This window comes from Pygocentrus nattereri, chromosome 10 (genome assembly GCF_015220715.1).
Source record: "Pygocentrus nattereri isolate fPygNat1 chromosome 10, fPygNat1.pri, whole genome shotgun sequence".
Lineage (NCBI taxonomy): Eukaryota > Metazoa > Chordata > Actinopteri > Characiformes > Serrasalmidae > Pygocentrus > Pygocentrus nattereri.
The window spans coordinates 36269122-36283633 of record NC_051220.1 but is presented as its reverse complement, the minus strand read 5'-3'; the positions used below and the strand labels follow the sequence as shown (position 1 = coordinate 36283633).

Genomic DNA, 14512 nt, shown 5'->3' with positions numbered 1-14512 from the left:
AACAACAATGAATTAGTGAACAATAAATAAATAAACGAATAAACTAATTAATAACCTTATTTTGCAATATTCATGCACTTTCTAAACATATCCTTGTTCGAAGCACACCATTTTTACAGACTTGAGTATAATTAAAAGTAAACAAAGCAGACTCAGCTGTAATCCAGCACCACGCTCTCCTGAACTAATTATGAGCTGCGGCCAACATCCAAAGCGCTTCATTTTAAATGAGGTATTTTTAGATTTAACCTTGGGACTATGATATATTGAGAGAATGGTGCCACAGGCTTTCAGAGACATTGGAATAACTTTCATATACTCCTGATACCTCATTTGACCCCATTTATTTGAGTGGAACCCTTTTGATACCAGATCTGACCCCATTTATCATAAACGGGTCTCTAGGTGGTCCGGCCATGCAGCATAATGTGCTTAGACAAAGTGCATACAATTTGTGACTGGACGAATATGAAGTAAATTAAAGTCAAAGGTATGTTTACAGTAAATCATCTGTGCCACTACATTAGTGGAACTGGGCACCTAAATAGAAAACCTGAAGAAAATACTTGATCAGATATTAAAGCAAGAAAATAATTAATCTGATCCAATTTTTTCATATTTTCTGTTCATGTATAAATATTATACAAGAATTAAAATTCCTTTATTTAAAAACAATAAACTACACTTGTATGCAAAAGTTTCAATCAAATTATATTTGACAAATTTGATAAATTACCAGTCAAATTACATGTTTTGTTGACTAAGTTAACACATACTCTAAAAAAAGGCTTTTTTTACACATTTTTATTTCTATTTTTTATTTTTATTTCCTAAATTTAACACATTGGGGGAAAAATGCACAATAACTTTTGCACAGACCATATTTTATTTCCCCTTTTCCCCCAATATGTTAAATTCCAACAAACAAAAAATGCACACTTAACTGTGCAGAAGTGCGTTCTCTGTATAGGATGTGTTAAATTATTTTAATTATCTTAGAAAATCAACAAAACATGCAATTTAACTGGGTCACCCAAACTTATGCATAGGACTCCAAGTGATATTTCTTTCTTGTTGCCTTTGTATTTCTTCCTATAGGCTAGTAGAATGTTTGTTAGGCTAGAGCAGTATTGTGATATCTTTGGCTGTGGACATGAAAAACATCTGTATGCTCCTCCCCTCAGACGCTGGAGGTGGAGCTGATGCAGGCATTACTCAGGACACCAAGACAACCATCTGTTTGAGGTACTCCTCACTCTGCTTTCTGATCGATCTGTGTCATTAATCTGTCTCTGGCCACTTTCCACTATTGCTGTGTACGTGTAAATATGGATGAAGACAGTGCAGCAGCAGCAGTACTTCAGCTCCCACGCCGCTGTGTCACGTCTGCCTCTATATGCGGGTCAGAGGCAAGTCAGAAAGCGTATGGCCATCGGTGCTGTGAAGCTCTGCTGGCCGGTCTTTGATGCAGAAGCTGCTGAATTGCCTTAAGCACTGTCCACGAAGACTTACTCAGATGTCACAGTGCATATGAGGGATGTGCCACACTACAGATTTTCTTTTTGATCTAATATGAGGTAACAGATATGTACATATACACTGTATGTACAACAGTATCCAGAGACCCCCACTAATTAGTGAATTTGGTTGTTTAATTGCACACGCACAGCTTGCATAATCTCCATAGAAAAGCATTGGCAAATAGCCTGAGATGCTCTGGGGCAGCTGCACATGAGCACAAGTTGATCATGCCCAGTGCCAAGGGTGTGGGTATAAAAACCACCAGCATTGGACTGTGGAGCAAAGGAACTGCGTTCATTACAGTGAAGGACGGCCATCGCAGTGTTTTACCACACATATGCTGTTCCTCGGTAAATTTGGTCCTATTAGTTTCCAAAGTATTTTATTTTGTTATGAATAAGGGCATATTTTATGTAACATAAAGGCTGTTACACACATGAAAATAAAAAATATTTGGGTTTTTTTTTTGGTAACAAAACTATACAGACTGGACGTGACCTGATTTTTATTTATTTATTGTTTGTTTTATTTATGTGTTTATTATGACTTATTTTATTATTATTATTATTTTTTAGAATACTGCCGTGTCCTTCGTGCTGTGAACAACAAAAAGGCAAAAAGGCAAAACGTCTATCAAATGGATATCCTTAACTCCTCATGTAACAAGCAAACTGTGACACTGAGCAGGCTACTTTCCATTTTAAAAAAATGAAAGGAATACAGAGAATGTCAGCACCTCATTCTGGAGTTGAAACTTGGAGGTTTTTTTACACAAAGCTCTTATCTCTGTAACTCAGCATGGGCTGCATTTAGAGATGCAGCACAACGCTGGAAGAAGCAGAAAGTTCTAATTGCAGAGACACAACTAATCCAACTGCTTGGCTGTCTCCATGCCAACACCAGAGGTGAGCAGTGACTAGTTGAGAGAGTTAATGTCACCTGTGAAAGTAGCAAAAATTGCAACAGAAAAACATTGGGGCATTTAACGTGGAGTAAATCACACGAATAAATCGTGCTCGGTGTGTAAAGGTCTTATGACATAATACCAGCTGCACGTGTTTAAACATTTCTTTTATTTAATGTTGCACACTTAGGCTACGTTCACATTATACAAGCTTCATTGCTCAAATCTGACCTCTCTGACATGATGGTTCACGCTCGTTTAGATAAGTGATTCCAATTTGTCTTTAATGTGAACGAACTGGTGTCCTGAAATGACCCATTTGCACACATCCTACTCAGTAAGGTCACGTGAATTAATCTCTGCGAAGATAAAACTCTGATCAGCTCCCAGCTTCATTATTAGAACGAGATGAATGCAGAAAAGGTGAGTTGTGTTGCTTTTCCAACGTTTACAAGCTTTAACTTCTGTTAGGCGCTGCTGTCATGGTAACACTGAATGATGGCGTAAAAGAAAGAAAAGAAAGCACATGAATTCCGATCTAAGTGTCACATTAAGGTCGCATGGCCACGAACCGGATACAAATCCAATCTAAGACCACATCTGAAAGTGGCTCAGACCCACACCCTCTACTGCTGCACATTTATGTTTTCCACCAAGCACAAATGTGCTGCTCAAGTGTGAAAGTTTTGAAAATGGAAGCGATGAATGTGTTCAAAATGCATTATCTTAATACAGAACACAAAAGGGAGAATGTTTATTTAAATGCAGCGCCGGAGTCCAGTTCAGCTCATTTGAATTCCTGCAGAATTCCTGAAACAGGCATATTTTCAAAAAGATGCTCCAAGACGGGTTTTGAGTCATTAGCAGTCATTATGTAAGCAACGTCTGCGGTTAAAGCCATGTGACTGGGCAGCCAGGTGGGGGCTTGGAGTGTGATCCATGACAGAAGAGACCAGGAGAAAAGCGGCCCGGGGCGTACGGCTTGGCCAATCACCATGGACACAAGCCTTCAAGGACGACTACAGTCACTCAATGTGACAGAACAAGGTGCCTCGCAGGGGTGAAACAAGACTGCCAGACATAAACCAAGCCACATTAAAAACACTCCTTGCAGCATGTCAATATCAGTTAATGCCCACGATTATAAATAGACCCGCACTAAAATATTACAGCTAATTTCCTCTGACCTTATAAAAAGGGATTCAACGAGGAATTAAGCATTCTGAGCATACTAATTCATCCAAACATGTACTATAACGCACAATGCAATGCAAGAGTTATTGTCTAAAAACAGTTCCGCCTCCTCAATCCGTTTAGTTTGATGAAAGCATGACAGGAGACTGTGTAGAACACACTGTGTGAGGCAACTAAGGCCACTCAGTCTCTGCAGATTTTCTCCAAAGCCTTAACGAATTCTTTCACAGCTATACAACAGCAGCACTTTCTGGGATAATCCATACCTGCCTATTTGTAGCTGAAGCAACACTGCATAACAACAGCACAAATGATGCATGCTGTAATTTACCACGAGGAGGACAATGACATAGAAATGATTCACCTTTGCAAATTGTAGAGAATAACAAAACAACTAACCACCCAAAAATGGCATGGTCAACTTAATGAGAATTGTAGAGGTCTCCCAGATGAGCGAGTACCAGCTTGCTGTTGTATTACATATGCTGTTGTTTCCTGTAATGTGTCCATTTTTAGGAAAATCTTAGAAAAACACAGACTCACTTTCCAGGAGTCAATACACTGCAGCAAAAATGATTCATCTGAATTCAAAAGTCAGTATTAAAGAAAAGTCTGAGCTTCAAAGTGGCTGTGTTCACACTGTTAGGTTGATTGGCACAGATCTGATTTTTTACCTTAATGTGGAATAGATCTGATGTTTTTAGAGCTGTGTGAACACAGAAAACACACTGACTCTGCTTCGCGTCGTGCCAAAGAACACCCGTGCCCGTGATGAAATCACAGTAACCCATGGCCTCTAGTGGCTTATTGCTTTAATGCATCAGATTACTAGCAGTCTGAACATAGGCTTAGATCCGATTCATGGCCACACAGCGTTAATCAGAACGGTCAAATCAGAATTCATGTGTTTTTGTCCACTACACACACACACAATGTTGCTGTCCAAAGAAAACCATGTATCTCCATTTTTTCCCTGATTTTTAGTTTTCTGCATCATTTGAACATTGTGGATGTCCTTTACATCAAGTGAAAATTTTATGATAAATGGGCCAATAGAAATGCTCCAAAATGACTTGTAATAAAATCTCTTCACATTGACTTACACTAAAAGTAAAGATCGTTTTTGCCCTCTCCTGTAAACTTACCCTTTTGGAGATACTTGTTTTTCTTTTGACAGCAATGATATACACCATCATTATTCCACTTCAGCAGTGTGGCAACAGCAGCTAACCTGAAGTAACCTCAGATCACTCATAGGTATGTATATTAAGTATTTTACACTGGCTTTGAACATTGCTCAGCCAAACAGCATTCAGGACCAGAAATATCTGCTTTATAACTGGAATTCTGATGGGTGATTTTAGGCTTGCCAGTTAACCATTTATCACTGAGTAATATTGGTCAGTTATCAATAAAAAATTTGCATCATTATCCATGAAGCACATGGACCATTCACATGTTGTTATTCATAAGGATTTGCGCAAGAAAGTTGTATCACACTAAACACAGATACACTCATGTGCAAAAGTCTTAACACTCTAGGTAAAATTACTACAAGGAAGAACATAAATATGCCATTTTTTCTGTAGATTTCTTTTATTTTTTTTAGCTGAATTCACATATTTGAAAAAATAAAATTTATCAAAGTTTGTGCACAGGCCACATTTTATGTTATATATTTTTTCCAATGCGTTAAATTCAGTAAATAAACAGCAACTGAATATTAAGATGTGCAGAAGTGTGTTTTCCGTACAGGACGTGTTCACTTATTCTCACTTCAACAAAATATGTAATTTGCACATTTTGCAGACGACTGTATGGGTCACTTACACAAATAAATGAAACCCATCACAACACAGAAACACTGAATCTGGGGGAACAAAGAGAACTCGGCAATAAGGCTTGTAACATAGGCTTATTATGTATTGTGGCTTGTAATGCGACTCTTCCCTTAATAAGCAGTCTGTGCTTGCAATAAAACAGCTGCACAATTTATCTGCAGCACCATTTGGATCCAAGTGCAATATTAATATGGTAGATCTAGTGTGCGGTTTGCAGACCATCCATACACAATGCCAAGCCATAAAATGCAGGGATGAGCCTACTACTATTTCAATGCGATTTGGCATCATCAGAATGTCCTTTTATCCTCTGCCCAATAACACTGAACAAGACACAGCTGTCACTTATTACTTAAAATGTATGAGCATCATCACTGCTTACATTTTACACGTACAGGCTACGGTTACTCTGAAAGTGTTGCACATTTGTTGAGGAAATGTTATCATGCCCCAGTTAAAAGCTTCAGACAAAAACATAAAATGATTTTAGTATGTGAGAGTTCTTTGATAATTGAACAAAACATCATAATGCAAAATGAAGTGAACTAATGAACCAATAAATTACATTTCCAACATATTTGCTTTAACAAGACAGCATTCGTTTTTCGTCCTTTAAAATACTTTCAGACTGTGTATGTGAGACAAGACAGTGCAGTACAATTAAAATTATAAGCCAACAGATTTGCACAAGTGCTCATGTACGAGTCCCAAAGCAAAACCACATTGGCCAACACTGGTTCACACGCGGCAAAACACCCCAGCGTATGATGAAATAATCATCGGTGCCATTTGATCTAAGAGAATGCACAACCCGTCCCACTTTCCTTCTCTTCATCTCTCCATTTTCAACTCACTCTGCTTGGATTAAATATTTACAGATGAGGGGACTGTTTGAGCGAGAGGGATTTCTCTTTCTTAGGGGACTCCTCAATCACCCACAATCCCCTGGTGCTCCCCATCAAACCGCTGCTGTTACGCAAGTGCCGTAAATCAAATGAACAAGCTTATAATTGCAAATGCAGATATGCAGACACTGCTTTTATTACCGTGCTGCATGAGAGTTCTGCATGCCAAATGCCCGGCAGGCATCATTATGTACAATATGTGTCACTATTTCTGATGCCACATCTAAGACACTGGCTCAACACGGCCCTAATGAGACACCACCCACTGCCAACATGTGTGAAGCGAGTGGGCTAAAAGGTGAAGAGAAGTGTAAGACATGAAAAGACAAAACACTCACATCTGGTTTGGGTACAAAGGCGCGCCCGGGGATGGTGAAGCAGTTTTTAACAGTGCTGAGATACTGGGCCATGACGGAGAGGCGGCTGCGCTGTCTGCTCCCAGTACTGGCTGTTAATCTCTGGAAAGGAGAAAAGCAAAGCATCACTGTTTCTCTAGGGACACACACACAGGGGAGTGCAGTAAGATGATATGTTATGATTACTGTGATGATTGCATCACAGCACGATTTTCTGGGCATACCATGGGTATCGCCAGTACTTCTAGAATACTGATCAACTGCATGTGTAAAAAACAAAAAGACAGCTTTAACCCTTGTGTGGTGTTGATGTGTGTGTGACTCAGTGGTCTGGTGGACCCACCACATTATTGTTGTTTTTTTTATCAATACAGCCATAGCAATTTATGTAAAAATACCAATATATCAAAATATCAAAAATATCAGAATATCAAAAGTGTCCAGCGTAGGGTTCTCCTTTAGCAGCTGTAGCCAGTCAGCAGCCTGTCCATGTTGTCCACCCTCACACACACACACAAACAGCAGGCCATGTAGGAGGAGAACAGAGTGAAGCACCTCCACACTTTTATTCCCTGTGGGTTCCGCCCAACACCACATGTGTAATATAAATGTGTAGGGGATGCTCAGTGTGAAGTCACTGAAAATGTGTTATTTTATATGTTCACAGAAAATGAGCAGAGACCAAGGAATCTGAGGTTGAAATAATAATACATTATTTAAGCATTGAAAATGGGTCCCACAGACCCAACACCACACAAGGGTTCAACCAATTATAGAGAGTCTCTAACCAACAGCAGGTAGTATAAACCCCTAACAAAGGCCTTCTGCTTTTAAAGACACTGGTTATATATAGAACCAAGATGACTCAAGGAACTATCTAAATGTTTAAACAGTTATTTGTCAACTTAAGTGGTTCTTCTCTAGGATGGAGACAATGTAGTGTATGGTTCATTAAAGAACTGTTTAAACAATGGTTCGACATAAAACTACAATGGGACCCACTCCTGGTACAAGTGACAGCACTGTGCACTTTGCTAAGAGTGTATAATAACTGCGTATAGTTAAATAATTGAATATTATGACTGTTTAAATGGCTGTACTAGTTCATCACTGTTTTTAATAAGGTAATGTACAATTTTTAAAAATGTAAAATAAATAAATAAATCTATTATGTACAAATGTTTGAGCATCATATGTTACATTTTGCCATATCTCCATGTCTAGAAAGCACTGTAACCAGAGCGGGAATTTACTTTTCATCCTGGACACTGTGGTTCCTGCAGCAAGTGAGCTTCAGTAAAATGTCTTCAAGCATCGCTGGTGGACTGGTGAATATAATACATGTGAGCTTTCAATCTTTTTACATCAGCAAGTAGTCACTCCCAGTAGAACTGACAGAGGACTTAATATGTTAATAGGTGACCCACAGCTGACTATGCGGCTTGTTGATGTCACAGGCGTCAGTTGTAATACAACAATTCTCATGCAAAACTAGTGTTTTATTTGTTTTGTAACAAGTTGTAAAAGTTCATTTAAAAAGTAAAAAGTAACAATAGTTTTTAACTATTGTTGAAAGTAAAAAGGCTCAACCATAGCTTAACATGTATCATCAATAGGAGACGCAGAGATAAAATCACTGAGCCTCATTCACGGATATCTTCCTAAGTTTGTTGATAAATGTGGTCCTACGAAAAAGTCCACGTCAGATTCATGACGTGTTCTTAAAGCGCAGAACTGTTCACACCTTTGTGCTCTTGAGCGTGTAGAACAAATTCAAACTCAGAACAAATTCCAAACTCCAAACAAACCAAATTCCAAGAAAACATAGGTGGAATGGTAGAATCTTCGGAAAAACTGCGTAAGTGGGTTTTAAGAAGAAATTTCTTCTTAAGAACAGTTGGTGAATGATGCTCAGTGTGATTGTTCAATATTACACTGTTCCCATCAAAAGTCTGGGGACATCTGGTTTTTCAAAATGTTTTTAACAATTTTTTGATGAAAACATTTATCATACTTATAAATATTTGTGACCGTATTACTAACAATGCCCTCAGAGTTTATCCTCTTGTGATGTTGGCACTCATCAGCACTCTGTCACGATTGGCCCCTCCCAGTCCTGTCCATGTGCGTTTGTTTTGGTTTAGCCCCCTCGTTTCATGACTCCGCCCCTGATTGTCTCCATCTGTTTTCCACCTGTCCCTCGTTTTCCCGGTGTATTTAAGCCCGGTGTTTGCTGGTCTTTGTCGGTGGTTCTGGTTACTGTGTGTTGTTTGAACCTGCTTATTGTTTATTGTTGGTCTGTCATGTCTGCCCCCCACCGTTCAATCCGTGTTGGCTCTATGACCTTGGACTGTCTCGACCCTGATTTTGGATTTGCCTTTAATAAATCTCGCTTATCTCAGCACGTGCATTAACCTCCTCGCTCCCCATTACACACTCACACCTTTCAAGACTCAAAAGAGTTCCGATATATCATTGCAGTCGTATCAAAATCATGGAAGTCAATTTTCATTCGATTTTTATTGTTCCTCATTATTTGAGCACAGCAGCTGTCCTTTACGGCATGTAAAAATGTATGAATGGACCTGGAATGTAATGTCATTATAATAACATAAAAATGTATGTAAAATTAAAAGTTAGAAATGTGTTTACATTCCCCTATAAAATTATCCATTTCAGGATATACATGGCTTTCTTAATGCAGTGTCAACAAGCTGTTGACAATAGTTTGAAAGGGAAAACAGTCAAATTATTGAAAACTTTCCACTTCATACCAAGGAATACCATTTCAATGAACATGGTGCCGAGTGAATACGCCAACTGTTTAAAAATAACTACTATGTTAACAGAAACATGGCAAAAGTCTTACCCAGTTTAAAAGTAACAACTAGAAAATTACTAAGGGAGAGAAGGTCTACACACTTTTGTCAGAGCAAAGGGAATTCCATCAACTTTTTAACATTTCTGCATAATTTAGTGGTTAAGATGTAAACAAAGCCATTCAGAGTGGTCTGATGTGAAATTCTATAGAAACTTACTGAATCAGGTTCACAGTGGTCATGATAGGACGTCTGAAGGGTTCTCGTTATTATTAGATATAATCATTATGTTTCAGGTTATGATGCCTCAAACAATGTGTTACAATAGATTTTAGAAAGGTTATTTCCCAAATTGGCATGCTTTTAAATCCATTAATGGCAAAGAGGTACACACAGGGCACTGTAAGGCAAAATAGTTTTAGGCACCATGACCAATGATTCCTATTACCACCACTTTGTTTACATCTCAAGAGTTAAATTATGCAGAAAAAATGTTTAAAAATTGGTGGAATTGCCCTTTAAGGATAACTCACCTCTGCTACTTCTTTCTGGAAGGTGAGTGTGAGCCTCGTGCGTCCAAACACGAACGGCCCACTTCTGTTAGCCATTTGCTCCAGCCACGTAATGATGAGTGGAGTTGAGACACTGAAGGGAAGGTTTCCAATGATGTGCAGATCAGGAGGCTCTGAAAACACATGACAAGCCAAATTACATGTTTTCTGTAACTTGAAGTTTAAACAGTTCACTAAGTGTAATTTAAGGCCAACTAGAGTTTATTGATCTTTTCAACATGTGAACAGCTGTGAACTTGGACACCACCTGAACAAGCTGTTCTCATTTCCCTTTAACATTCATGCAGAATTATACAAATCCCTTAAAATTCTCTTACCATCTTCCCATTTCTTGGCTGTGTGTGCTGGGAAGCTTTGGTCCATTCTGTATGTGAGAATATCGCCATGGACTATCCTGACCCTGCCTGGGGCAGCCTCAGACAAGAGCTGCTCAAAAACACAACACATGAGAGTGTCGTTTACATATACAGTATATTACTTTAATTAGGTTCAGACATCAAATACAAGTCAAATAAACTATCTAAGTTCATTTCAGAAAAACAGTAAAACAAATAATCCTAAACAAAATCTGTACAGCACACAGACTGACACGGTTCAGAGATGAAAACTAAAAAAAGCAGGATAAAAGCAGGATAAAAGCAGGATAAAAGCAGCCAAAATGGAAGGAAATTCTCAAAAGTTGAATGAAAATTAAATTTAAACAAAATAAACAACTTAAAGAGATTTAAAAATGGCGAAAATTCAAATGGGCAGTAAGACAGTTGTACTAAACGTTTATTATATCGTTATTTTATAACCTCTAATCCAGGTATAAAGCGTTTGTCCTTCTCAACAACCAGCAAATCAGCCGCTCCAGCATTGAGGATGGATCTGGTGAGTCCTCCAGGGCCAGGCCCCACTTCACACACGCATGCGTTCTTCAGGTTTCCTGCCTGACGGATTATTTTATCTGTAACAACATTGTCCACAAAGACTGGTTACTTTACCTCCTGCCACCATATTGATAAATTCTGTCATACACAAATAAATTCTGTCTAACTGCTCAGTCTACATCATTGTCTAAATGAATCTGTTACGTTCAATATGTTTTATTTCTCTAATCGAGACTGACACTTACTGTCCCCAAGAACATGTTTCACGTGTGAATTTCCTGAGCATTCAGCAGCCTGCCTCACCTGTGAGCCTCAAGTCAAGGAGGAAGTTCTGTGAGAGCTGCCTCTCTGCTCTCAGGTTGTACAGCTTTATGATTTCTCCTATGGTGGGGAGAGGAGGCAGGCGGAAAGAAGCCACTTTCCCAGACGCTGCCATCACCTAGACAAACACAGCAAGTGTCCATAACAGTAAATATTCAAAAGCAAACAGAAATATTATTTCACAACCCACACTCATTCATAGATTAATGTACATTTGAGAAATGAGGTGTTTCCAAATATGCGGCTTTAAATATACACATCTTAATTACTAGGGCTGCACAGATATGAGAACTGGAGAGATGCCATTATGTTTCATGCACATATCCACCGATGCCGACACATGAACACTTTTAAAGAATGAAACAGAAATTTTGTCGCAATAAATACATAAACAAATATCGGTTTGAAACAGGTGTGGGCAATATTACACTATTATACAGCGGAACTAAGAGTCACAATATCACAAAACCCTTACACGCAGACACACATCCAAAAACTGCCATAAAAAAGTATATTTAACATGTCTAATTATGCTCTCTTAGAAATGAAACATGCAGTTGGTCAGCGTTCTTTAGGCACAGATGATATCAGAGATATGCATAGAAAAGTGATAATGATAAAATATCCTCATATCTAGTTTTAAATATCAACCAAATACAAACATCTGTCTAATGCTGATAATGTTATTTAAGCATTTGACTGCTGATTCTGATATGATGCTGATGTACATAGTACTTTCATACTTATTACTAAAGTACACCGTCCTTGGATTTTTCTTTCCCTCACATTCATGGAGGAGTGATAAATGCGTGAGTGTGTGTGAGTGTGTGTGTGTCGTGAAGGATGACTGGTTCTATCCCATTGGGTGCACTTGTCACGCATGTTGTCAGATGTAAAAAGTGACAGAGTGCAGAGGTTGTAAAAACTTTGGCGTCGGCTTGTACAGGATTTTTTTTCTCTAAGATTTGAGAACTCAGCACATAAAATGGCTCATTTTTCTGGTCCATTTTGGTTTGTAAATCAATATTACATTTTAACATGATGTAATTTACTGCTGTTCATCTAATCTTATCATTAGATGCTTGATTCTTTTTTCTTCTTCTGCAAAAATCATAATCTCACCATTAACACATTAAACCTACAGCTTACTGGATGAAAAACACGGCCTGTGGCGACATCTAGCGGCAACAGCCATGAATTACACCTCTAAAAAAATGGTCCAAGAATAGACTGGCAGGTTCTTCACACCACTGAATAAAACTGTCCTCTCTTATTGAGGCTCTCTCACTTAGCCACATTTAGAGAAAGATGAGATAAATGCTCTTTAAATAAACAGAGAACAGCATGTGCTTCCCACTGCAATGTGCAATGTAAGATAGCAGGCTAAGCTAACCAGCTAGGTAAATTAACTACAAAACAGGGCGCAACTGTGAATGCACACCTTGAATCTTTACTTAGGCATCTAAACAACAATAAACACACAGATGTTTAACCCCCAAAAAAACAGGATTACGCCACAAACTGAGCTGATCTGCAGTGTAACACGTTTTCCTCACCAGCGCCGTGCTCTGCTCTTCCTGTTATGGAGGCTTGACCGCAGCAGGGCTGCGTTTTGTCCAATGAAAACGCGCGTATTGTCGGACCAACCAATGAAAACTCGCGGAGGCGGGGCTTATTTTTGCCCTTGAAAGCTGCCACACAAGCCAATGCTGTCATTGCAATAACGCATTTTACCCAGCGGCGGCGCTATCGCGGGTAAAAGATAATGCATTTAATAAGAACAGTAGTTGGCAATGCGGGGATTGCTTACCAAATGTAATGAGGTGCAGATGGCATTCATCAGAAAGATAATCTTTTATATTACACATTAAACTGTAATCTAATGATCACCCCCAGATTTATAGTCTGCTTTATTCTATGCATTAAAAATGGCTTTTTAGCCTCTATTTGTAACATGACGGATCTACATTAGTTCTAAACATTTCTCAAAGTTTTCACTTGATTTAATACTGAATGTAGGCGTCTTTCCAGTCATATTAGTTCAGTTTACATTAATTATATAAGTTATATAAGTTTACATAAATTAAAAAGTACAAAAAACACAATTGTTCAGTGGTGGTGATGGAAATCAGACGTCTGAAGAGTTTAATGCCTCTAAAAACTGCCTCACAGCTAATTATTACATTAGATGGTTATACATGAGATAGGCCTGAGACGTTGCTCTACAGTAGCTTTTAGATGTGGTTCTGGCTTAAAGCACATTTTTAAGAGGACAGGTATGGGGAGTGGTGCTTGCAGAGCATTTTGTGGCATAAATATTGCTAAAAGCAACCTTTTTTTCTTCAAATTTAGACCATTATCAACATTATATGTAAAAACTCAGGAGACGAGTAGGTGACATGGTCATTTTGGATAATAAAATAAACAAAATTATTATATTCGTGTTATAAACTGTCCCTGGTTCCGGTCACCATCAGAAAGAAAATATGAGCACTACAATTAACCACTTCAAATTACTGTGAATGACTTTGTTTATATCTTAACAATTTAATTATACAGCTTATATGGCTTTGAAAAGTCAATGGAGTTCCCCTTTAATCCCTTAGTAAATGGCCAGGGCTCGTCAGCAGACCCAAAGTTTTATCACACACTTCTATGACCATAAAATAACCCAGCCAGTTTGATTTTAAGTCTCTGTAATTACTGAGTAATAAGCCTTAGTATGTAATAAGCCTGGGGGTTTTGGGGTTTAAGTAAATCAAAATGACAGCAAAGTGAAATACATTATAAATAACCTAAACTTCATGACAGGATGGTGCAAACTTCAATGAAACTATGAAGGAAATGACTCTCCTTTAACTTCTTGGTTAAGACATTTTTTTCAGCTGATGTCGAGGCTCAATGAAGAATTCAAAGTAGATGTTTTTGTCTACAATTAGATTTTGGCTTCGGAAGGTGCAAACAGATATCAAACTCATTCTATGGTCCTAAAAATCACTGATTTTGAGTAAACAGGTGAGCTACGCTGAGAAACAGCATGAAAATAGCTGTGGAAAAAACATACTAGGCTGTGAAAAAATGGACTCAAACAGGCTGTGATGTGCCTTTAAGACTGGTATATGTAAATTGCCTCAGTTCTGATTGGCTGCCTCCTCTACCAGCAACCTGACCTGAAATATTCCTTATTATGTCAGTGTGAATTGACAG

At 38.4% G+C, this 14512-nt stretch overlaps 1 protein-coding gene across 1 annotated transcript in view; it reads right to left on the bottom strand.

Moving 5' to 3' along the window:
* tfb1m (transcription factor B1, mitochondrial) overlaps positions 1-12895 on the bottom strand; it is a 29570-nt gene extending 16675 nt beyond the window's left edge. Inside the window, exons 1-6 of the mRNA XM_017723863.2 lie at positions 12862-12895; positions 11288-11423; positions 10910-11061; positions 10430-10538; positions 10074-10225; positions 6704-6823 (exon numbers count right to left, since the gene is read on the bottom strand). Coding sequence (XP_017579352.1) covers positions 6704-6823; positions 10074-10225; positions 10430-10538; positions 10910-11061; positions 11288-11420 — 666 coding nt within the window. The 5' untranslated portion in view covers positions 11421-11423; positions 12862-12895. The remainder of the gene's footprint in view (positions 1-6703; positions 6824-10073; positions 10226-10429; positions 10539-10909; positions 11062-11287; positions 11424-12861) is intronic.
* Between the last annotated feature and the right edge of the window lie 1617 nt (positions 12896-14512).